Source organism: Neodiprion virginianus, chromosome 4, assembly GCF_021901495.1.
Source record: "Neodiprion virginianus isolate iyNeoVirg1 chromosome 4, iyNeoVirg1.1, whole genome shotgun sequence".
Classification (NCBI taxonomy): domain Eukaryota; kingdom Metazoa; phylum Arthropoda; class Insecta; order Hymenoptera; family Diprionidae; genus Neodiprion; species Neodiprion virginianus.
This window is the reverse complement of record NC_060880.1, coordinates 5,725,619-5,750,233: the sequence shown is the minus strand read 5'-3', so window position 1 is coordinate 5,750,233 and position 24,615 is coordinate 5,725,619. Positions and strand designations below refer to the sequence as shown.

Sequence of the window (24,615 nt, the reverse complement as noted above, 5' to 3'; positions counted from 1 at the left end):
GAAGGTCATCATCTCGGATAAATCTCTGTAAGTATACTCCACCTTTCACCGTTTTAAAATCGAAGTCGAGTCGTCGGGAATTGGGGTTCAGTCGCAAGTGGATGGAAAATGATTTTTGTCCAAATAAGTCTATTCGTAGTATTGGCTGAAAATGTATTTTGCCTTTATTTATTAATAATTACAAAGAAAAACTTCTTCCCGATAAATGTACACAGGGTGGGATACGTCGTTGTAATATACCGATAATTACCATTACAGAAAGAATACGATATTCATTTTACCGACTACTTAAGAGCTATGCGAGAGAATACAGTACGTGAAACATAAGGCTCATAAATAATAACTCTTGTTACTTTTCTAATTATCCTGCGTGAGGCGTGGCCATTGTCGTGGTGGCGGTGCTGGCAGCGGCTATGGCATCCAGATCTTCCTTGGAAAGGTTCGCCGTCAACCAGCGTTCTATAACCGGCAGGTTCTCCTCGCTCCACTGCGTCTCCTCCTTGATGTTCTTCAAAGCTTTTTCGATAATAGCATCGGTCGTCTCAACTTCCCCTTGACGGCTGACGTACAATTCTGAGACCATGTCGTAGCCGTCCTGCGTGTTGAAAGACAACGTCGCGGAATTCACGATTCCGTCCCAAAGGTGCTTTTTATCCTGGAATTTTAACTTTATCTCGTCCCAGTTCTCAGAAAGGAAATTGAACAAGGTTGTATATCCCGTTGCGCTTCCCGTTAGCATGCTGAATATCAGATGTATGTCCGCATCCGTGAAGTCAGAGTTCTTTCCAAGTATCGTTTCCGCGAGCAGCCTGAAAACGAAAAGACATTGCAAGTGTAAAACCGGGCATGTGCGTGACATGTTCGTAATACGGCTATGCAATCATACTTTTTAATCTTTGATGCATCCTTCGGGCACCCTGCCAAGGTCTTAAGCAGATAGGTACGCTCGCTCTTGTTTCTTTCCGGTGAGTTCACCGGGAAGTTTATCACACGTTTTAATCCAAAGTCCCACTCGTCGTCGGTTCCCCATTTGAAAACTGGGCAGATGAATTCGTGCGCCACTCTAAAAACAGAGAAGTAAACTTAAATTCATGATCAGCCTGCGAAGAGAATCATTATTATGTTACATGTAATGACGATACTGACGGGTTTCCTTTGTCCGGTTCTTCACTAGCCATCCACTTCTTGTACTGCTCACGCGCTTCCTTGATACAAGGTTCGTATCCAGCCGTGCACAAGAAGTTCTTCGTCACTCCTCTCAATTGCGTTTTCCACAGAGGTTCTCCCGGTCGTGGTATTTCTCCGAGTCTCGCGTACACAGGCTTTAGCAGCGAGCGAATAAACGCCTAAAAAGAAAAACGGTTCAAGAATAAGTCGAAGATGTCGTTATTTCGTCAACTAAAACAATCCAAACTCTTGGTCCTTGTAAAAATTACCTCAAACTTGAGATGTACGCAGCTGTTTTCAATGCGCCTTCCGATGTGATCGATCATCGGGAATACCGGCTCCCAAACCACGTGGCTTCTTTCTTCCTTCAGGAACAGCGTCATGTTCAGAGCTATTTCGAAACACAGATCTCCGGCGTATGCGATATTCCATGCGTCGTGTAACAGTTTGGCACGGGTTAGAACTGGAATTTTCTCTCTCTCTGGACCCTGCAGGAACTTGGCCAGCATTCCCCAGTTGCGAGAATCGTAGTTGACGGGGAACATACCTGACAATCAGAGTTCACCCTTTAGACATCGGTGAGACGGAAACACGGAAACAGAAGGTGAAACTAAGGAATGTAGTTCAATTGCATTTGGTAAGTTCTCACTTACCTATTTCCTCTGGATTTACAATAACAAAACTATCGTTTGCCGCTACGTCTTTTATGGTCAGGCTTCTGTCCGCATCCTTCATCATCCACACCGTTGGTACAGTTTTACTGAAGTCAAGTTGGGCTTGGGAGACGATGACGATGGGTATGTACCAAGTGTACTTACTCTTCTCAGAAGGCTCTTGAGGTCGGTCTCTCAAGTAAACTTCCTACCGCACAAACAAATAATCAAACTGATGAACGGCGTAGAGAAGAGCAATCGATGAATGCAGGTGCAATTGGCAAACATAATTTATGTACAGGGACATCAATCATACTGTTTATAATTGTCAGGGTCAGTAGTAATCTTTAGAGTGGCTGAACGATCCCTTGAAAAGAACGAATCCACTCTAAGTTTACGACGCCAATTGAATTCCATTATCCTGGTAACTACTATTGCGTAATACCTGGTTGGGTCAAGGCATCAACGCACAACCAATATTCGTCGATAATCATCCGAAGGCAGGAACTGCGAGTAGCGAGCAGGGTTTTAATTACAAACCTGACTGAAAGTTATATTCCCTGATCCATAATCACGAGTGACCGTGACGAGAGGCAATCTGTCCCGGTTGATCCAGGAGGCAGCAATGTTGTTCAAAGTTAGACCGGGAATCAGCTTTTGCGACTCGTTGGCCACGTCGTTCAAGCAGGTGTAAATATCATCCGCGAAAAAGGTCCTCGACTTTCTGTGTCATATTAAACCTCAATGTATTTAATCATCGTCTAGTAAACCTTGATGAAAGATTATAGTCGGGAGTCAATTGATCAAAGTTTGATTTGTATTCGCTAGATACCTCATGAAGGATTCTCTCAATACCATACGAAGCTCTATCTCCAAGACGACGCGTGGAAAAAACAATTATCACCGCACTTAATGCTCAAGCTACTCATACCAACACACCAATTAACGTTGAAGGTAAAAGTGAGATGCAAGTTAAGTAATACCTTGGCTGATGTTTCTCATACTCTTAAGACAGCCTGCGACCAGTACTAGTGTTTAAATATGGACGGTCACACACTGTTATTTAATGGTTGGAGACGAATTCAAATTATTACACCCGCTCAGAATACCAATTTTGAATTAGTGATTCCAATAGAACAAAGGCGATTTGACTCCCGACTAAGTAGAGAAGGCATTACTACTCTCGCCACTGATTGTGGATAAATCTCCGAAGACTTCGTTGCATCAAGTCGTTTCCAAGAGTGTAGTTGAACATTCGGAATACCAACGCAGCTGCAATAAAGAAGAAACAATGGTTCAGTCTCTGCCTAACAGTGTGATTGTAATGCTTGCGGATTGTATTGTGCATTACGTGTGCATGCAGCGGCATAAGAATAGTTAGTCTCTCTACGTAACTATTTGTCGTCAGCGCAAACGATAAAATTTAAGATAACACAGCCAACACAAACCCACGTCGAGATTTTCATGCACGCTAAATCTTGATAGCTTCTATTGCCTATTTACTCTATTGTTTTATACAACGGTCGCCTAATGTACGCCAATGCTTTAATTTCATTCGTTTTAATCCACCAAGTAACCTTGTGTCAAATTCAATTTAAGAAGAAAAAAATACGGCATACTTTTGGCAGCAGTGGCGTCTTGTCTGATTCCATTGATTCTGGAGAACGGGAACCGTTTACCGAACTCATAGTAAAGAGAGTAGAGAGCGGTTGTAGGCCACTTTCCCTCCAGTTCATCGGGGTATATCTGAAATTGCATAGCAATTGATATTCCATTAGTGTTCAGGGGGACAAATGTTGATAGTCGTAACGCCTGAATTATTGCAATAGTACATGCAAATATATACCTCGAGCGTAGTCATTGACGCCAAATACGAATTGAGGGCTTCATTCACTAGGGAATCACTCCACCAAAACGGCGTTGCAAACTGTCCAATCCATTGATAGGCTATTTGGTATGCCGTAGACCAGACTCCAGTGCTGCTCAGTTCACTCTCCCTGCGGAAATGTGTGAGGTACCGATCAAGTGCCTGATCTAAAATTGACGCAATCAAATTAAAACTCACTTTAAGAATATGAGGCCCCAGTTGTCTGATGCCTGGGACGCTGAATACATTGGAATAGCCATAATGTCCAGCTTGGGAACCAGGATTGAAGAGTTAAAGAAGTCTTGTAGGTAATTGATGATCTTGACAACTTTGTCTGGGACCGCTTTCAGGGTCTCCAAATACTCCTTCCGACTCCAGATCCTGATGTCTAGGCTCTTTCCGTTCATTTCATTTACCTTTGTTGTCGGGCTTATACTTTCAAAATCAGAAATAACGAGTGCCAGTTGATGCGATGATATTTGAGGCGTCTGTGCGAAGTGATCCCACACAATGTCCGGTTCTCCCGACCTTAGAATGAAATGAAATAGAATCAGTAATTGTGAGTTTTGAACGGAGCTGCCAGATATTAAATGAATATTCATTATTACCAAGCTGGATTTATTCCTATCGAATACTTACACATCTTCGGTCTTTTCTACCGGGGTATTGGAGCGAGCCGTGTAATTTCTTGGCCGAGTTACACTGAGATTAAAGGTGGCTTTGTAAGCTGGTTCGTCAAAGCACGGAAACATCCTTTGTGCATGATTTGGTCGTAGATAAGTAGCAACGAAGAAACTGCAAAGTAACGGTAATTCAATCAAATATTATATATTTTTAATGTTATACTCAACACTTTTGGACGGTCGCTTTCCTGAATTCTAGTTTAATCTGTCCACTTACTGCTCTTGGCCGCTGGTATCCTTGTACTGATTCCTGAAGAATCCTTGAGTAGCATTTGTGGTAATATTTCCCGAGAATGTGATGTCGACCTCATAGAGATCCTGTACGTCTAGTATTTGTTCCAGGTGAATGATGTACCACGGTCTCTTTGTGTGGCGTTCAGTCCTGGCCACATTGACGGTCAACATCCCGGATGGCCGTGCTTCCTTTCTAGAATAAGTTTTGTATCGTCACGTAAGAATGTTCAATTACGAAACGACTTTCAACTTCGTTCGTGGATTATAAATGCGTGCTACCAACGTTGGAGAAGAATCCAGTTGAGTGACCCTGACATCCGAGTGAGAAATTTGTAGGTCCGGATGAACATTTAATGTGATTCTATCAGTCTTGTCGGTTGGGACGATGTGGATCTTTACACGGCCCTTGAACTTGCCTTCCTTAATGAAAGGTTGTAGCTCGAGGCGATAACTGGTCGGATGAATTTCTTTTGGGAGTCGATACGAGCCGATCATCGAATAGACTTCATTGAGATCGACGCTACGCTTCTGTCTAGCACTCTGATAAATCAAAAGTTGAAATGAAATACCAATTGAATCATGTTTACAGGAAGTTCAATGTATTATTGTGGGTGTTTAAATTCGAACAATTATCCGGTACCTGTTTTGGGTAAGCTGCGACGGATCCCAAAAATAAGACGGCAGCTAGTACCGTCAAAAAAACGGTGGTTCGCCCCATGGTAGGTTGTCGTTAATTTTTCTGAAACGCAACATAAGACATTTACCATTTGTTTTTGATCTTTCTACTGCTGTAGGAAGTAGATTATGCAATTTCGTGATACAGGTATAGCTATATCAAAGTACAACGTGTTGTCAACGAATTTTTAACACCCGTTTATGACAACCAGTGCGTATCGAATAGACCATTGCTCTCCGTGTAAGATACACAATAATTATTTGCAAATAGCTTATAACGAAGATGCTCATTAGATAAGACGCAGGAAGCGCCCATCCGAAAGTCAGTTCGCATCAGTCGCCCGACAGCTTCAAACCTGTTAGGAATGTTAAGAGGTATAAGTGGAACTTTTATTACTTTATAAACTGGTAGTGATTGCCTCGCTTCAAACTTTATTAACATTTTAACTTTCCCCGGTGGTACGGACAGCCCTTCAGCTTGTGTTATCTCTTGAACAGTTACTTTCGTATCTGTGGTTACAATCATGATTAAACATACAGCACAGAAAATGATATGCAAGCAAGCACGTCAAGTTGTATCCAAAAAATTCGAGAAATTACGCTTTGCAACTTTCTAAAGTCACTATAAACTCGTGGACCCCGTTTCAAGTTGTTTATCTTGTTCACAGAATTTCTGGTCGTCGGCTTCTTGACGTGGCGAGTCGATGGCGTTTTATTAACGCATAATCAGGTGAGCCCGATCAATTTAATGGTAAATGATCCATTGCCATTCTGATTATAAAAGACCCAACAGTTAATAACGCTTCGATTACTCCAACCGCCCATTAACTATAATATGTACATGTATCTTTCTACTATTTAGTGCCCTGAGGAACTATCCACAGTCGACAGCATCCAAGGAAATGTTGGCCGAGTTAGTTGGCCGAAGACGTTTTCCCACACGTCGGTTTACTCCGATCCATTGTGTCTTTCGGAAGATTATCGTCTCATTAAGAGAGAGTGCTCAGACACATGGCTTCCCCGGGTGGCGCCAAACTGCTCTTACGTTTCCCCGAGAAAATCGAAACTTTACTGCCCTCCAGGATATACAGTAGTCAGTGGCAAGGAAGATCACGTTTGCATAATGGTTTCCAGGGAAATGTGGGCCAACACCTGTAGGTTTTCCCCCAAGATCTTCGACGACGTGGAAACCGACTTGTTGATCGCAATTTTTCAACACCTCAAAAAACGCGGGTTGCACACCACGTGGCTTCCCGTTAAAAGATTGAACAATTTTGGTCCTCTGCTTTGGATCGTCCCGGGTCCACTCTGGAGTTCGCGTTTCCACATGTCGGAGGCATTTAAGGTGACTTATGGAGATAGAAGCAAAGGGTGTCTGGTGCTCGATTTATCGAATGGTTTCAACGTGAGGTCTGAGAGTTGCACCGCCACTCATCCCTACCTGTGTATCGTGGAGAAGGATTATTTCGTGCAAGGTGCCTGTCCCCCGAAGTACATTGCCTCGCCAATTCCGGGGGATGAGCGGTGCTTCAATCTGATGAAGAGCGAGGAGAGAATCGACTGGCGAGGGGCTATGAACAGCTGCACGACCGCGCAAATAGACAATCCGTTTATCGAACAACTATTTTCTGGAGTGGCGAGGAAGCGGGATTTGAAGGAGACGGAGTTTTGCTGGATAGGAGGTGACGGCAGATACACCAGCAACACCGTAGCAATGGCTGTGAACGGTGAATCCAGAAATTTGAATACCAGCGTTAAACTACGTTGCATATTCTGCCAAATTGACACACCGATTCATCCTGCTCCCAGCATTAGTTTGAAGTTTTACCAAAACGATAAACAGCTTCGCCTTAGTGTTCATGGCGAAGAAGCTCTGTGGAAATTGTCATCGTCCGATCCCGGAATTCGATGTTTTACCGACGCGAATGGAGACTTGATTCGGAACGTTAAACTGAAGAGGATCTCGGATCAGCGATGGACGTCTAAAGACATTGAGCCAGGCATCGACTTCGAGGATCGCGTTGACCTCAACGTAGATATCCACAAGACGGTTTATCGACTGAAAATCAGTGATAGAGGCCCTGGCTCTTACATTTGTGAGGCTCACACGGTCGGTGGAGAAATATTGTCCACGAAACCTGTGATTGCTTACGACGATCTAAAGGGGAACACGTTCGCGCTGGGGCTTGAGGTCATCGGTGCTTGTGACAGCATCGAAAAATGCGACCCGACGTTCTACGATATGTATAAAAAACTTGTTACCGACATCGAGGAGACGACGTCTGAACAGTTGGTAGAGGATATTAGGTTGATGCGAATCCTCAAAATTACCCCGGACGGTAACGTAAGTGTTTTATGTCACGTAACCACGAAATACTTTGACAATGAAAATTTTGCTGCAGAGGTTAGCGCGAACGCGTTTATGAGGTCGAAGCGATTGTTTCAGCTACTAGCTGCCATGAACCCGCGAACGTACAAGTTCATTTATTTACGCAACTGCGACGGTTGCCTGAGGTCGGTCACTGGCAAAGGTGAGAGTCACTTGGTGTGGCCTTATACACATGTCGGGGTTACCGCTGTCTCAGAAGAAATTTGCTTGGACTCGAAGGGACTTCCAGTGCACCGAGTTTGCGAGGGAAGCTACATGCAAGGGGGCGCATGGTCCGAGCCATCCGGCGAATGCGCGAGTGACATTTCACCGTTAACGAGGAGGTTTTACGAAATCAGCAGGAACGTTCAGGCATACGACCGTGAATCAGGGGATGAAGTTTTGAGGCTAGTTGAGAATGTCGAGCAGTTCTCGACCGCCGATATTTTTTTCCTCTCAAAAATAATCGAACACGAGGCGGCGACTCACGTTTCAACGGAAGTCACGCTGGAAGACATATCCCGCATCTCGATTATACTGGACAAGGTGATGAGAACAGATAAAACTGTGCTCAGACAGTCCGTGATTCTGAATTCCACTAATATACTCCTGGACTCTCTTGGAAGGCTGCTAGACTTCGCCTCAACGACGATCAGCACGGAATATCTAGCTGAAGATGACGGATTGATCAGCATCGTTAAGTCGAATCTGATCATCTACATATCAGACCCTAATGTCACGAACGTCACTGGCCTGGCACTGATCAAAAACTCCACGAATTCCACCGTGGTGTCCAGCTCTTTTTTTGAATTCAACCTCGTGCCTCTGGGTCCTGACCATAGTATAGAAAACGTCGCTGAACTGGGTGACGTTGAGGTGGCGACCTGGCTACCAAGGAATCTGCTCGACCTTCTAATGAAGCCAAACTACACGAATTTCAACTCGAGTATGGAAAATTCTACCGTAAACGATCCTCTGAGGGTTGTGACTACTCTTTTCTACGATGACACAGTATTCGACAGTGGTTTGAGAGCTCAAAATCCCAACGAGGTTAGCAGTCGAGTGATCAGCATGTCGGTGCCCGGCTACGGCGCGAATCTTCCGTTTCCGATACCGCTTCTATTCAAACCGTTGAAGGGAGCCTCGCAACAAACGAAGACATGCGCTTTCTGGGACTTCGATTATGTCAGTATTTCTACCGTAGCTTCTTTCAGCGCTTGGTCTGAAGATGGGTGCCAGAACTCCGGAAGAACACGAGATCTTTCCGGTGAGTTGAACGTCTGTCTTTGTTCTCACTTGACGCACTTTGCGCAGCTAGTTTTGGGCCACTTTCCGGGTCCAGAGGAAGTTGGGGACCCAGTTTCCATCCAGCACGGGCAGGCCCTCGAGGTGATAACGGTGATTGGCTGCGTCCTGTCCATGGTCGGTGTATGCGGCATCCTGATAACAGCAACTGTCTTTAAGACTTGGCGAAAGAAGCCCGGCAGCAAAGTCCTGATCCAACTGGCCTTGGCTTTGGGACTGGAGAAGTTTGTGATCGGCATATTGCCGATCGTGGATTCCGTGAATTACCCGATTCCCTGCATCGTCACTGGCGCACTTCTTCACTACACCGTGCTTGCCGAATTTTCGTGGATGCTGGTGACCGCCTGGCTCCAATTCAAGAGATACGTCACGGTTCTCGGCGCTACGCGACCACCAAGATTTTTACTCAAGGCAGCCGCATTCGCCTGGGGAGTTCCTATGATAATAGTTTCCATCGTTGCTGGGATCGATCCTTACGCCTACATGCCGGGAACCGATTCCAAGGTGACTTATTGCTACGTATCAGGAATGGCACAGTACGTTGGCCTCCTCGGACCGGTGATTATCGTTATTTCTCTGAACGCGTTTCTGTTCGTTCGTGTAATTCACAGCATCCTAGGGGCTCAGAATAAAAGACCCAACTTCCATGCCGATAAGACCCTGGTCATCGCGCAACTTAGACTTGGAATCATGCTGTTCTTTCTACTGGGAATCACCTGGGTATTCGGTCTGTTTGCGAAAATCGGGGGTGGTTTACTATTCAGTTACCTATTTTGCATCACCGCTACTTTACAAGGTTTCGTTTTGTTCACGTTTTTTATTATTTGCGATCCGGACACGAGACAACTATGGTATTCGCTTATTAAACTGACTGGAAAAGCGTCTGGTACAATCAGCCCAAACTCTTCACCTAGTAGCGCAATCAGTGAGTACAGTCAACGTTATTAAATCCAAACCCATCTCCATTTCATGATTTTATAAAGAAATTCGAGTTTCAATCTGTATGATTATGGAAGAGCTCAGCTTTAGTCTGATCCGAAAACTTATAAAAAATTACAATTTCTCTTGTGGCATTGTAGTCCGTATTTGTTTGGGGTGGAAGCAAAATATTTCGAAAGAAATTGTACTGAATCGTTTTAGTATGCAATGAATAAAATGATTAATCTTTTCCCAAACTCTGCAATCGTACTCTCTCATTACACATTCAAGTACTAATAACACAAGCGAATATTTGCCTACTGTGACTCATCCTCCAGGTATTTTATTATAACACACAACGAACGTGGGTGGGAGATTAAACCTACTTACATCACATGACGTTAATTCGAAATACCGATGACTATAAATATGCACGAGTGAGACATTTCCAAGATATTTTTATCACAACCCGGAACACGAATAGTTTCATGGTACTCGGATCAACTTTCCTTAACTAGATAGATTACACTTAATTTTAATTAGTGAAATTGATCGATTATTCATCTACAATGATCGCTTATCCCAGAAAAGTGAAAAAGGCTTCCCTCGGAAGAGTAACCGTGTCTAATTACCTTGAGCCAGCAGCGGGTGGAGGATAATTAAACTCGAACTGCCCTGACGAAAAACACTCGTGGTGAACAACTGTTCCCCAGAGACTGCGAGTGTGGAATCTAGGAAGAAACTTCGGGCCATGTCGGTCCGGTAGATTGAGATGAAAAAAATAGGGACCACGTGACCCCCTCTTCTGAAGTCGAAGCACGAAATTGCGTTTACCCACTTAAGGGAACGTATAGTAATGGACACCCACCGGCCCATTATCCAATTCATCGTTCGACGTAACAAAAGTGCCTAATCGTAGGTAAGTGAGGCAGACATAAGCCGGGCTGAACAGTACGGAGCGGATTGTGAATGGGCAATAGGAGAATCGGGTGATCATGATGCTGCGTTGTCAATAGGACGAATGGGACGTGGCCTAGTGTGCGATCTAATCCTTCGACGATTCACGCATGGTGCATGTCACGAGTTTTCCCAATTATGTCCTGCAAACCGGCCGCACAAACGAGCGGATACATTCTCGTTTATTGTCGAGGATGTCAACAGATTATTGAATCTAGGGAACCTGACTTTACCCTACGCGTATGGGTTTAATAACGTATGTGTCCCAGTTCACCACTGCCTCGGCATACGATAAAGCTGTTTACGTTAGCCGTAAGTCTCGCCGCTGGTTAATTATTGCAAATTAAGTTTCGCACAGAGGCTAATTCAATTGACCGATTCGGACGATAGGTTTTGAACCGTTTATTGTTATACATTGCACGAGGTCGAACATCAAAGCGTATTCCATTATATCAAAGTGTCGCATGTTTTACGTGTATTCCTTGTAAGTATACCTGGATTCAATAACTGCTGTTTATTTTACGACTCCGATTGTAATTTATGTTCGCACAACAATAAAATCTTCATCTTTCTCTGTCATACGCCTGTACGCGGTCTCTGCAATAATTTCTTCGTTTGTTACATCTTACCGTTCCAGACAATGAGCACGGTAGAATAATTGATCGGAACAATGGAGTACCGTCCAATATCACGTGACTGACCAGGTATTGTGTTTATATAAATGTATGATACTGCTGCGAGTGCATACGAGTCTTGATTCTTGCATTGCCTGATTGTAGAAATGCTGTAATATCGATTCCAATATTTCTGGGATAGGAAAAGACGAAAACATTATTTGAAAGTCCGAATTACCCATCCGTCAGATCTGCTCCTCTAAAAATTGGAACGAAACCCTAACTATAACCAGAATCATGCCGACATTATGTCACTTAGGGGCTGAGTATACAAATCGCCTAAAAAGAGAAGATTCACGGGTGCATTACCGGGTACACTTGGTGAGATAGATTACAGCCATATATTACTACATCGGTATTATAACAGATTGAAGTACATTTTGCATGCGAGGTGGGAGATCCGTTTGTAGAACAATGGTGGAATGGATTGGCGCATATGCAGGTACGGTGCCGATCCATAGGTGGGGGAATTAACGCGTCAACTTCTGGCTTACGGTCCGCACCTCGTCTTCGATAGGTAAAACCGTGGAAGTCGGGATATCGGCAACTCTATAATTGTGCTCGATCTCTCTACCAGCTTTGTACTTTTCTTTCAAATCAAAAATTAACGCGATTCAGCTTACTTTTAAAAAGTACGCGTGTTTCCGGTTAACTAATCCGCAATCACAGTGATTTTTCAATGCGCCGAGGGTCCATCAGCTCCTGGGAGCCTTGGGCAAGGCGAAATTGTAAGTTGAAATTTTTCGACGGTAGAAGAACTTTGCGGTTCATCTGCCGTTTCTTCTTCTTCTACCGCACCAAAGCCTGTGGTTTAGCAGATCATTCGATCAAACTAATCTAACCATTTTTGATTTCGAAATGATTTACGTCCCTCTATTTTCTTCCACCTAGACAAGTTCTTTGAGACGTTCAGAAGTGAATAAACTCATTTTAAATTAAAATTCACGTTATTACGAACTATTCGATTAAAGCTCTTGACGTCTGCCATAATGTATGGCAGTCTTGAAAGCATTTGTGAAGAATCCGCACTTTGATCAATTCTGCAGTGTATACCCATATCTATGTCGGTTCTCCGTGCTGCTGCATTGACTAGAACGGAGGAGAATGGCGTCGTAATTGTTTCGTAGTATGCGACGTTTCTTATCGGATGTGTTATACCACACACTCGCTATTCGTTGTACTCACCCACCTTATACTTGTCCGTCACCTTTTGCTGTTATCGCTTGCTGGACTAAGTGAGGCTCGAGGTGCAATTTACGACGGGTGCAACCTGCGTGCGTGAGTGCTTGCGTACGCGGGTAATTCCATTTCATCTCGTGCGCAAGCTGCGTACCTCATAATGATGTTGGACAATTTAAATTCTAACTTCAACTCCGCTTCGATCAGTTTCAGTATATAACCTGACTAGAGCAGTTAAACCGAAAATACAGGCGTTGCGTGATCTAGATGAAATTATAAGCCGCAACTGTGACCTACAAGGTCTTCTCAGCGTGTTTAATTTGTTGAATTGTATCGTGTAAATCGTCGCAAATCGCATGCCTGCGGATAAGTCTTGGATTCAATCGAGATCTTGGCGGTGAACCGGAAGTGGATCAGTAACATAAACAATGCAATTACTTAGTACGCGCTTAGTCCGATCGCCATATCACGCTGCGAAAGATTCGTCGTGTGGCTTTCAGTCGGATGTTTCGAATCGAAATGCTTAGATAGCGTGACTTAACCATTCGAGCTAATTACGACGAAATGATGATGTCATTGGACACGATACCGGACTACTATAATCTATTTAAGAATCTACATGATACTTGTACGAATGGTTTTTACTTTCAGTTTGGGAATACGCGAAAAGAAAAGAGCCCTGAAAAATTTTCTAACCCTTATAACTTGAATACAGACTAATCGCTGTCTTCTTCCCCGTTATTGCTTTAGCTGATAACATGGCCCAGATCGCAGGTAGCAGATCAGAGTTCACAACGAGCGATCTCGGGCTCAGTGACACGGAGTATAAACGAAACGGTGGCTGTTTCTTGTCCTATAAGAAGACTGCCGTAATAATCCTGATGTTCATCATTGGTGTCATCACTGCAGGGTTGATAGGAGCCTACTTGAATCCATGGGCGAACAAACCAGTGAGTTATGTCGATGGTTTTGACTTAGCGTCTTGCGTCCAGGAGGTGAACTGACTTGGAGGATATTCGGGAGAAAGCAGCATAACTAAAAGGTGATTTTTGTGGCATTGTGCAGACTTTGACGGCTCTTACCTTAGCTGAAGAGGATGACGTTGAGGGAATCAGACCCTCAGCCAGGTTCTCCGTTTCGCCTTTGATCTCTCCAACACTTTACAAAGTGGAACTGATCCCAGTTACGGAAACAGGAGTGACCAAGTTGAACGGTCATCTAATCGTGGAGTTCGCTTATAACGGAAGTCGGCCCTTGTCAAAAATAGTTTTGAACGCCAAGGAGGTCACGGTAATCAAAACGAGACTGTTCTCAGCGGATGATCTGTTATCGGAACATGCTCACTCCAGGAGAAGGCGGGACGGTAACGACGAGAAAGTGACAAATCCTGAGACAAAGAGCACGTCTGAACCTACGCCCCACGATTCTAGAATGACGCCGGAAGGTAAGACTAAATTTCCACAGGTTTATTTCGTGCTTTTTCATTTCCTAATGACGCGAATGCTCTCTTCATCATTATCAGAATCAGGCTTGGACAACACTTCCTCTCGGACTTCAGTGAATCTATCCAGTATTGTTACGACCGAATCATCCAGTGATAAAGTTGCCACCAATGAAACTTCAACCCCTACCTCGATTACACCTCCAGAGGTAATCACCACAAGCAACGACGCTTATTTTGAAAAAGACAAGGCTAAATTACCGGCTCCAAGTTCAGAACTGCCCGTAGTCATTCAAAAAATTTCACCACCCTTGATCACGTCTCGTCCGATTGTTTCGAGCTCGACGCCCGAGCCTCCCTCACTCTCTTCTCCGAAGAGGAGCACCGAGATTCGAATCGCTAATGACGAGATGGACGCCGTCGATGGTTTCTACGTAATTTATCCGAATTCCCCTATCCTAAGAGGGATCTATTCCGTTGAAATAACGTACGAAGCCAAGGTCGACGGCCAGGCTGTTTTCAATAACACTTACGACCTTGAGAACCAGAAGAGGTGAGTCAAAACTCGATCGCTCGATGATCACTCTCCATGAATTTTATTCAACTTTTCCAGATGGATACTGGCGACCAAATTGAAACCGTTTGACACTGGTACGCTCTTTCCTGGATTCGAAGACCCGGTAGACAAGGCTAGATTTTCCCTGTCAATAGCGAGGCCTACGACTTTTCACACTCTGGCCAATATGCCTCTGATATCATCAAGCGCCATGTGAGTAGCGACAAAGCTACGTTGATCGATACCCGAAATTGCGGGGTTAGAATTTTCACAGCAGTGTAATAACTGGGACCTGCGCATTCGTTTTAGTTCCAACGAGTTAGCGATGGACCATTTTCAAACGACACCTTCACTCTCTTCGCATAGCCTGGCATTCGCTATCACCGATTTGCAACCGATAGTGGAACCGACTCTTCAGAACTTAGAAATACCTCTAACTTTGTGGATCCGAAGCAGAGAAGTTCGTCAGACTCTTTTCGTCTTCGAGACGATGGGGAGAGTCGTGCAAAGCCTGAGGCATTTCTTCTCAGTCCCGTATCCACTACCTAAATTGGACATTGCTGCTCTACCTGGACTTGATGGTGACGGCACAAGCAGCCCCGGACTAATTTTCATCAGGTCAACATCATCTCAAGTTTAATATTAGTATCGACGCATAGTACAATTAATCCTTTTCAACGGTATGTATTATATTCACGTTATCTCGTGACAGGGAATCGATGCTGTCATTGGACCGAGAATCTTCTGCAATTGCGAAGGAGTTCGAGGTTCAGAACCTGATTAGATTGATCGGCGAACAATGGCTTGGAGGGTTGGTCAGCACCCAGACTCGAATGGAAGCTTGGTTCCTCGAGGGCTCATTATTCTACTTACAATACTTACTGGCTGATAAGGCAAGTAGCGATATAACGGAAATTAACAGACCGGAATATTGTTTATAACAGCTGTTTAATCGATTTTTTAGACAGATCCGAGCCTCGATTCCTTCAATTCAATCGGCATCCTTCAGCACAGCGCGTTTGAGGCTGATGCCTACGACGTGTCGAGGCCTATGAAGTCCAAGCTCAAGTTTACAGCTTTGAAAAACATTTACGAAAAGGGTGAGTGACTATTTAAACATACGAGGGACAGAAATTAATAAGTGATCCTCTGAATCCGGTATATCGTCTGAATTGTCGATGAAATTCGATGTTTCTTGTTGTAATATACACAGGTTTTTTACATGCATTAATTGTTACTCGTTATAGGTGCATGTCTGATTCGCATGTTGAATTACGTGATATCTGACTCGGGATTTAGGAACGGCTACAAAACGTTCCTGACTAGGTGGTGGGTACCCGTTTCACTAGCGTGTAACAATCAATGTTTTGCTGTACTGGATTTCCATTATCGTTTCCACAGGGCGAACGCGAATGCCGATGTCTCCGATTTCCTTGCCTCTATGTCGAAAGAAGCTCAATGGCTTCCGGACGGCGTATCCTTAGCCCAGGTTTTTGCGTCCTGGATTGATCAGGGCGGTTTCCCGGTCGTCACTGTCACCAGGAATTACGAAAGTGCTTCTGCAACCGTGCGGCAAGTGAGTTACTGTTAAATTCAATTATCAAACTCACGGGTAGGTACGATATACTGACCGTAAGAAAATACTCATTCATATAACAATAAGTATCCAAGAGATAACTACACACGGTGGCATATAATGGATAAAACTGCTGTCGCCTATCTACACTCAGAGGAATTTACTATACTTTTTAAAATGGAAGTATTGTACGACAGCTTGACTACTGATAATCGAGTGCATCGTTGAAATAATTGTATCAATATTCGAAATGGATGCCAAACTTCCTTAGTTTCTTTGAATTCTGCAGACCATTTCTTTGGCAGGAAATGGTCAATCAGAATAATCAGAAACCGGCATGCAGAGTATACATTTCCGAGAATTTACGTTGTGGAAGATGAAGCATCAACTTCAACGCATATAGGTAAATTGAATAATAGCAGAAATGATGGCGACGCGACGGGGCAACAGTTCACGAAAACAACGGACGGTTCAAGGAGTACCAAGAAGGAGATGTGGCGCCGGACGTAATATGTTACACTAATTAACTCATCAGACTCGAACAGTAGTTACAATTACTTGAGACGTGGCGATTGTTCGTTGCAGACTAAGGGAAGGCCTAGTTATCGTTGGATCCTCTGTTAAATTAACATTGACTCATCGGTTGATTGAAAAAGAACTCTATGTTCAATTCACTGTCAGCCGAAGAATCATGCGTTACCCTGGATTATTTTCTTTCAAACTACCAATCAAAATGACACACGGTCATTATTCATTCCAGGAGCAATTTGCTTTCGATAACGAAACAATAACAAATCGCAAGTTGTGGCACGTTCCTGTTACTTACATCGTCGATGGAGAGAACTGGTCGTCGCCGTCAAGAACGTGGATGAGCCAGGAAGAGGCAACTTTGATCGGGCTCGGGAATCACGGTGAAAAAAAGTGGCTTTTACTGAACATTAATCAAACCGGTGAGTCGATTCATCAGTGTCAAAAAAATTAACACCATATTCGACCCAAGAGTTGCTTGTTACGCTGATTACAATGAGCCGATAAATTTTTTGGACTCCGGCTACTTTCGTCTTGATCACCTCGATGAAGTTGGTGGAACTCAGAGTAGAAAGTTACAATGTGCATAATTTGTATTCTAAATTTGGTTTGGATAATTACAACAAAGCTCATCATCTTCGGCAACTAAGTGTACATTACTTCGTGAATTGTATACTGTTCAAAGGCTACTATCGGGTTAATTACGACTTGGATAATTGGAGCCTGTTGGCGTCGGCCCTCGACTCGAAATTCGATAAATTTCCGGTAACAACGAGAACTTCGTTAGTCGACGATGCTCTTAGCTTGGCTTGGGCCGGCCGCTTGGCGTATCCTGCAGCTTTAAACTTAATTCAGTTCCTTCACAAGCGGGAGAACCACCACTCACCATGGACGGTCGCTTTTCAGAATATGGAAAAGCTCAACTACCTTTTACAGAATACTGCTGCATATCCGAGCTTTCAGGTAATCGATCTGTTTTAATGTTTCGTTTGTTAAATTTAAGTGTCCGATTGGTGTATTGCCGTAGAAATTAGCACATCGTATGCGTATCGTATTCTTATACGTGGAGTGATTGCTTAACGTTTAATTAATAACAGGTAATTATTAAAGAGCATGAGTTTGCAGTTATGGAAAATATACTGATCGAAGCTGATAGTGACTTATACGTAGTAAGGTTTGCACACCAGCCGGGTTATAGAAAGTGGTATTCTTTTGCTTTCAGAAGTTCATGGTGAAATTCGTATCACCTCTCTTCAAAAACGTAACAGCATCCAGCGCTGAAACGCAGCTCAAATTGATTGCTATCAAATGGGCATGTCTAGTCGATAATCCAGAGTGTCAGAGCTATATGAAAAAACTGTAAGACTATGTATTCTCGGATAGATTTTCTCACTTTAAGATTTTACGGAGTTTAAACCTACGAGGGAATTGGCATGGGTATATTCTAATAGATGGGGAAACGAAAATGATGAAAAACATTAGCGAAATTCTCTCTATGTTTGTCACGACATATTCTTGAATTTAATTTTCTTCAATTCCCACAATTCGTAGTTCCAACGTGCCTAATTACCTCGAAAAAACTCACCAATGTACCCTGGCGAGATTCGGCGGAAAGCTGGAATGGGATTTTCTACTCTCGAAAATCTCTGTCGCTTCGAATAGAGAAACAAAATTGAAACTCTTATCAGCTTTGCCGTGCTTTCAGGTGGAATGGATCCTTCAACTGTGAGTATGCGATTAACTCAATGTGATGAAAATAATCGTGACGCCTTTTTGCGCGTAAACTTATACAAAAATTGTGATTGATTATTAGGGTGAGACAAAAGCGTGTTGTATCAAATATCAAATGAACTAGAAAACCATAATCGAATCGATTTTCACTGTTTTTCCATACAAGACTTTTGAGCGACATAATGACCGAAGGGAGAATCGACGAACACGAAACTCTGGAATTACTTCGCAGCTTTCGTCAAAATCCAATGGCTTCTCGATCGGCATTCAAATTTCTCCGAAGATACTGGAATGAGATTTTCCAAAGGTTTGTTTTTTTATTTTTCATAAACATGAATACATAAATTATTATGACAGGTTCAAACCTCAATTCTTAATGGATTTTATTTACTAAGTGTGTGATTATTTTGTACAAGTTTGGAAGATTTTTGTCTTGTTATTTTAAACTACGCAATAAAATGGTAAAAAAAAAGAAACTCGATGCTGTGTTGAAATTCTGTGTGATCAATTTTTTGGACAGAGAATTTACCAACAACATTCTTTACAGGTTTTCAAAATCGTATCCAATCCTGAAAGCGTTCGTCGAAGCATCTGCTAGCGGTATTATGGATGAACAAGATATCAAAGACGTAAGTAAGACATTTCATTCTGAAAAACGAAACACAGGTTAGAATAAAATAATCATATAAATAATATACCGATGTATTGCATGTTTGCAGTTTCAGATTCTCAAAGAGAAACACTTTGACAGTTTGAAGTTCTTGGGACACACTATAGGAGTTGCTGAGGCCGAAGCTAGGTCAAGGAATTTATGGCTCAAGGAGAATCTGATCGCGGTTCAACGGTGGCTGGACGATTATATCAGACCAACGATATAGTGATCACAGAATCTGAAGAAGCTCAAAGAACAAGTTGATGAGTTAATTGCAATATGCAGTAAAACACATACTTGCAATTAAATATTAACTGACAACGTGTTTACTCGCGTAATTTTCAACACTCGTTAAGGAAGTGCAGCGCAGGGAAGTTGCGTGGATAGTGAAGTTCTTGGATTTTGAAATAACGAAGAAATGTCGATTTGGTTACAGAAAATTATATCGTTCAAATTCGGATGGATTTCCTTTTATTGGCTGCGTCATTATCGAAAATTTATCTTCAAAAATTAGGTATATCGTGAAATTTTGTATGTATGGAAAAGTTGGCTTGATGTTGAGTGAAATCTTGTTTGATCTTCATTATTATTACGATCTCGGTACGTGTATTTACAATAATATAAATCTTAGGATAATGGCTTTTGATACTTTATCGTCGTCATAGAAATGGATATCTGACGATTGGACATGATAAACTTGTTTCTTGTTTCTGTCGAAATGCTTGAATTTTACAACGCGACAACCGATGAGGGGCGGAGTGATTCGATTCAAAAAAAATTTCGATTCGAAAAAATTCATAACGAACATTTCTTACCTTCAATGTATAATTATTGGAACGGATTTGGCATTTCTAGACTAGCTGCCACTTTTGAAAAAAAATGAAACGAGTTTCGGTATTACCGTTCGTTTCTGATCATAATTTTAGATTAATTAAAAAGGAAAAAGAACATCGCTTCTTTCGAAACGAAACTTTCAGTAGGTTTTAGAAGTATTGGGTAAAATAAGTCCGTACATTTTTTTGAACAGAATAATATTTCTTTCTGTCAAACCATTTGTCTTTTATGCATTTTCACTTTTATCGCAATTCTTAAGATTGAAGACAACACATAATAATGCAATAGCAACATATTTACGAAAATATGTGAAGGCGAATGCCTTTATTACTAAGAATAATGAGTCGAGAGAGTTTGGAAAAAAAAACACGAACTTTATAATAAATAGAGTATAAATTATTGTGTACATTTCAATATGTAATTCCGTGGTAATCGATGTGATATTCTATGCAATGTTCGGAAAGCATATTACGTGTAAGATGAAAAACCAATAATCTGTTGATAATCTTACTCTGTGTGTTAAATTACTACTTAAGATTCGATAATTGTGCGAATGACGTAAGTTCAACGGAATAAACTATCGTCGTCAAATTCATTATGCGTAATATATTTCGAAAACAAATCTGAAATGTAATCAATTATCTTAAGAATAAAATTGGTTCGATTGATATTCGTGGTAAGAATCATTCCACGTCGGTGAAAATAAAAGAATACCTGAAGTGGTTACTGCTGCAGGATATATATATTTTAATTGTGAATTATATCTATTCGGAGTGCACACGATCTAATCCTTTCGTGGAAAAATTCCATCACGATGAAGTGCATCGCAAAATAGATTTCAGAATTTTTTTAAATTGTCAAAGATTTAACAAAAAATCCGAAAGAGTTAGTTTGTCGGTAAAAAGACTTTCGTCTCAAAAACGATTTGCATGATGCTTTCTGGAATAATTGAACCATCAGAGGGCGCAAAAGAGATCTGAAACCCCAACCGACCAGCAGTTGGAAAAATACGAAAAAAAAGGACGAAAATTGATTCTTTATATATTGAATACAGATGAGGAAATGAAGAGAAGACACAATGTGATACATCATACATCGTGTCCTGCATGCGGAGTCTTGTTGTACAATTACGCGGGCCAAAAATTGAACTATATGTTATGATGATGACTATACGATACGGTACTAGGCATATTCTGATTCCAACAATGAATACTGCACACTGATTTTCACGTCTGAGTATAAGATTTCTTATGCGATGTTTCATCATGTTTTTGCAGTCTTCGTTGTCTTTAAATTTACTTCTGATCTGAAATTGTGACATTACTACACACTGACACTCAGACACTTGTACAATAATGAGTGCATCGTCAATAAAAGGACCTAATGCTACTAATGTGTGACTCTTCTTCGCGACTATAATTGGGAATATACGTCGGGGATTTACTATAATTTAGCCGAAACGTTTGATTTGTTGTTGGGAAAGTTGACCCTGTTGTTTTTTAATTTATCAAGTGAAGATTTTTACAGATATAGAGAAGTTATAAAATATGGCTTAGAGTCAGCTCCTAGGGGACTACTGAGAAAATTACCGGGTTTTACTGCTGTAGCTACCGATGACAAAATCGTAGCGTATCTGGACTGCGCCCAATCGAATTCTCTCGCAAATTCACGTCGGAATAGTGCCAGAAATAATTTATTCCGGCTCTTTTTGAAATCGCGAAAATTTTCGCCAAAAATGCAAAGGGGTTAGCCTTACTTTTTTTTCGGGCAGAAAACTTTTGGTCTCAGATTCGATTTAAATGACCCTTACCTGACTAATTGGACACCCAGGAACTCAGAAAACGCAGCGAAAAGGACGTGGGATCACCAGGAGAGAAGTTACGAACGAAAAACCAGCTGCTGAAAAATGTCGAAAACTCAGGTTCTCGTTTTCTGGCCGTAACTTTTCACTCGTTGCTCGCAGCGTATTGGGACTGCGCTTAATCGTTTTCTCCGGCAAAATTACGTCGGAATATTGCCAGATAGAATTTATTCCAGCACTTTTCAAAATCGCGAAAATTTTCGCCAAGAATGCAAAGGGGTTAGCCTTACTTTTTTTTTGGGCAAAAAACTTTTGGTCTCAGATTCCATTTGAATGACCCTTACCTGACTAATTGGACACCCAGGAACTCAGAAAACGCGGCGAAAAGGACGTGGGATCACCAGGAGAGAAGTTACGAAGGAAAAACCAGCTGCTGAAAAATGTCGAAAACTCAGGTTCTCGTTTTCTGGCCGTAACTTTTCATTTGTTGCTCGCAGCGTATTCGGACTGCGCCCAATCGATTTCTCTCGCAAAGTTACGTCGGAATAGTGCTCTAACTAATTTATTCCAGCACTTTTAAAAATCGCGAAAATTTTCGCCAAAAATGCAAAGGGGTTAGCCTTACTTTTTTTTCGGGCAAAAAACTTTTGGTCTCAGATTCGATTTAAATGACCCTTACCTGACTAATTGGACACTCAGGAACTCAGAAAACGCAGCGAAATGAGCGTGGGATCGACAGGAGAGAAGTTACGAAGGAAAAAGCACCAGCTGAAAAATGTCGAAAACTCAGGTTCTCGTTTTCTGGCCGTAACTTTTCACTCGTTACTCGCAGCATATTGGGACTACGCTTAATCGTTTTCTCCGGCAAAATTACGTCGGAATAGTGCCAGATAGGATTTATTCCAGCACTTTTTAAAATCGCGAAATATTTCGCCAAAAATGCAAAGGGGTTAGCCTTACATTTTTTTTGGGCAAAAAACTTTTGGTCTCAGATTTGATTTAAATGAACCTTACCTGACTAATTGGACACCCAGGAACTCAGAAAACGCAGCGAAAAGGACGTGGGATCACCGGGAGAGAAGTTACGAAGGAAAAACCAGCTGCTGAAAAATGTCGAAAACTCAGGTTCTCGTTTTCTGGCCGTAACTTTTCATTCGTTGCTCGCAGCGTATTGGGACTGCGCTTAATCGTTTTCTCCGGCAACATTACGTCGGAATAGTGCCAGATAGAATATATTCCAGCACTTTTCAAAATCGCGAAATATTTCGCCAAAAATGCAAAGGGGTTAGCCTTACTTTTTTTTTGGGCAAAAAACTTTTGGTCTCAGATTCGATTTAAATGACCCTTACCTGACTAATTGGACACCCAGGAATTCAGAAAACGCAGCGAAAAGGACGTGGGATCACCGGGAGAGAAGTTACGAAGGAAAAACCAGCTGCTGAAAAATGTCGAAAACTCAGGTTCTCGTTTTCTGGCCGTAACTTTTCATTCGTTGCTCGCAGCGTATTGGGACTGCGCCCAATCAATTTCTCTCGCAAAGTTACGTCGGAGTAGTGCTTCAACTAATTCATTCCAGCACTTTTCAAAATCGCGAAATATTTCGCCAAAAATGCAAAGGGGTTAGCCTTGCTTTTTTTTTGGGCAAAAAACTTTTGGTCTCAGATTCGATTTAAATGACCCTTACCTGACTAATTGGACACCCAGGAACTCAGAAAACGCAGCGAAAAGGACGTGGGATCACCGGGAGAGAAGTTACGAAGGAAAAACCAGCTGCTGAAAAATGTCGAAAACTCAGGTTCTCGTTTTCTGGCCGTAACTTTTCATTCGTTGCTCGCAGCGTATTGGGACTGCGCCCAATCAATTTCTCTCGCAAAGTTGCGTCGGAATAGTGCTCCAACTAATTTATTCCAGCACTTTTCAAAATCACAAAAATTTTCGCCAAAAATGCAAAGGGGTTAGCCTTACTTTTTTTTTGGGCAAAAAACTTTTGGTCTCAGATTCGATTTAAATGACCTTTACCTGACTGATTGGACACCCAGGAACTCAGAAAACGCGGCGAAAAGGACGTGGGATCAACGGAAGAGAAATTACGAAGGAAAAAGCACCTGCTGAAAAATGTCGAAAACTCAGGTTCTCGTTTTCTGGCCGTAACTTTTCACTCGTTGCTCGCAGCGTATTGGGACTGCGCTTAATCGTTTTCTCCGGCAACATTACGTCGGAATAGTGCCAGATAGAATATATTCCAGCACTTTTCAAAATCGCGAAAATTTTTGCCAAAAATGCTAAGGGGTTAGCCTTACTTTTTTTTTGGGCAAAAAACTTTTGGTCTCAGATTCGATTTAAATGACCCTTACCTGACTAATTGGACACACAAGGACTCTGAAAACGCAGCGAAAAGGACGTGGGATCACCAGGAGAGAAGTTACGAACGAAAAACCAGCTGCTGAAAAATGTCGAAAACTCAGGTTCTCGTTTTCTGGCCGTAACTTTTCACTCGTTGCTCGCAGCGTATTGGGACTGCGCTTAATCGTTTTCTCCGGCAAAATTACGTCGGAATATTGCCAGATAGAATTTATTCCAGCACTTTTCAAAATCGCGAAAATTTTCGCCAAAAATGCAAAGGGGTTAGCCTTACTTTTTTTTTGGGCAAAAAACTTTTGGTCTCAGATTCCATTTGAATGACCCTTACCTGACTAATTGGACACCCAGGAACTCAGAAAACGCGGCGAAAAGGACGTGGGATCACCAGGAGAGAAGTTACGAAGGAAAAACCAGCTGCTGAAAAATGTCGAAAACTCAGGTTCTCGTTTTCTGGC

The 24,615-nt window shown here is 42.3% G+C and overlaps 4 protein-coding genes and 1 long non-coding RNA gene across 5 annotated transcripts; 4 read left to right on the top strand and 1 right to left on the bottom strand.

The window, feature by feature from the left end:
• Positions 1-141: 141 nt before the first annotated feature.
• Positions 142-10,651, bottom strand: LOC124302804 (aminopeptidase N). The gene is made up of 15 exons (XM_046759357.1): positions 10,503-10,651; positions 5,245-5,343; positions 4,888-5,144; positions 4,588-4,797; positions 4,327-4,482; positions 3,886-4,215; positions 3,667-3,817; positions 3,440-3,566; positions 3,002-3,092; positions 2,361-2,544; positions 1,821-2,028; positions 1,437-1,714; positions 1,147-1,346; positions 887-1,063; positions 142-809 (listed from the first exon to the last, which is right to left on the bottom strand). The coding sequence occupies exons 2-15, from the start codon at positions 5,320-5,322 to the stop codon at positions 362-364; spliced, it is 2,895 nt and encodes a 964-aa protein (XP_046615313.1). The 5' UTR covers positions 5,323-5,343; positions 10,503-10,651; the 3' UTR covers positions 142-361.
• Positions 5,625-6,187, top strand: LOC124302817 (uncharacterized). The gene is made up of 3 exons (XR_006907787.1): positions 5,625-5,654; positions 5,948-6,009; positions 6,142-6,187. It is a non-coding gene; the product is annotated as an uncharacterized LOC124302817 (long non-coding RNA).
• On the top strand, positions 6,197-10,637 carry LOC124302803 (uncharacterized). Its single transcript, XM_046759356.1, has one exon. It carries the CDS (start codon positions 6,403-6,405, stop codon positions 9,898-9,900), a length of 3,498 nt encoding a protein of 1,165 aa, XP_046615312.1. The 5' UTR covers positions 6,197-6,402; the 3' UTR covers positions 9,901-10,637.
• A 152-nt stretch (positions 10,652-10,803) lies between the features above and the next one.
• Positions 10,804-14,089, top strand: LOC124302032 (uncharacterized). The gene is made up of 4 exons (XM_046757777.1): positions 10,804-11,139; positions 13,431-13,630; positions 13,746-14,043; positions 14,079-14,089. Exons 1-4 carry the CDS (start codon positions 11,070-11,072, stop codon positions 14,087-14,089), a joined length of 579 nt encoding a protein of 192 aa, XP_046613733.1. The 5' UTR covers positions 10,804-11,069.
• LOC124302805 (aminopeptidase N-like) lies at positions 14,081-20,666 on the top strand. Its single transcript, XM_046759358.1, has 15 exons — positions 14,081-14,124; positions 14,203-14,674; positions 14,735-14,890; positions 14,987-15,295; positions 15,390-15,570; positions 15,642-15,777; positions 15,925-16,006; positions 16,079-16,253; positions 17,014-17,203; positions 17,467-17,744; positions 18,004-18,140; positions 18,333-18,506; positions 18,679-18,819; positions 19,060-19,141; positions 19,232-20,666. Exons 1-15 carry the CDS (start codon positions 14,112-14,114, stop codon positions 19,388-19,390), a joined length of 2,685 nt encoding a protein of 894 aa, XP_046615314.1. The 5' UTR covers positions 14,081-14,111; the 3' UTR covers positions 19,391-20,666.
• The last annotated feature ends 3,949 nt before the right edge of the window (positions 20,667-24,615 follow it).

Excerpts from the sequence above, each read along its gene's own strand:
- LOC124302805 (XM_046759358.1), top strand. Across the intron at positions 15,296-15,389 it reads CCCGGACTAATTTTCATCAG|GGAATCGATGCTGTCATTGG; the intron begins GTCAACATCATC and ends ATCTCGTGACAG. Across the intron at positions 18,820-19,059 it reads TGGAATGAGATTTTCCAAAG|GTTTTCAAAATCGTATCCAA; the intron begins GTTTGTTTTTTT and ends CATTCTTTACAG.
- LOC124302804 (XM_046759357.1), bottom strand. The coding sequence starts at position 5,322 with ATGGGGCGAACCACCGTTTTTTTGACGGTACTAGCTGCCGTCTTATTT. Across the intron at positions 4,483-4,587 it reads GATACCAGCGGCCAAGAGCA|TTTCTTCGTTGCTACTTATC; the intron begins GTAAGTGGACAG and ends GTTACTTTGCAG. Across the intron at positions 3,818-3,885 it reads TGGGGCCTCATATTCTTAAA|GGAGAGTGAACTGAGCAGCA; the intron begins GTGAGTTTTAAT and ends ACATTTCCGCAG.
- LOC124302803 (XM_046759356.1), top strand. The coding sequence starts at position 6,403 with ATGGTTTCCAGGGAAATGTGGGCCAACACCTGTAGGTTTTCCCCCAAG.
- LOC124302032 (XM_046757777.1), top strand. The coding sequence starts at position 11,070 with ATGGGTTTAATAACGTATGTGTCCCAGTTCACCACTGCCTCGGCATAC. Across the intron at positions 11,140-13,430 it reads TAAAGCTGTTTACGTTAGCC|CTGATAACATGGCCCAGATC; the intron begins GTAAGTCTCGCC and ends TTATTGCTTTAG. Across the intron at positions 13,631-13,745 it reads ATCCATGGGCGAACAAACCA|ACTTTGACGGCTCTTACCTT; the intron begins GTGAGTTATGTC and ends GGCATTGTGCAG.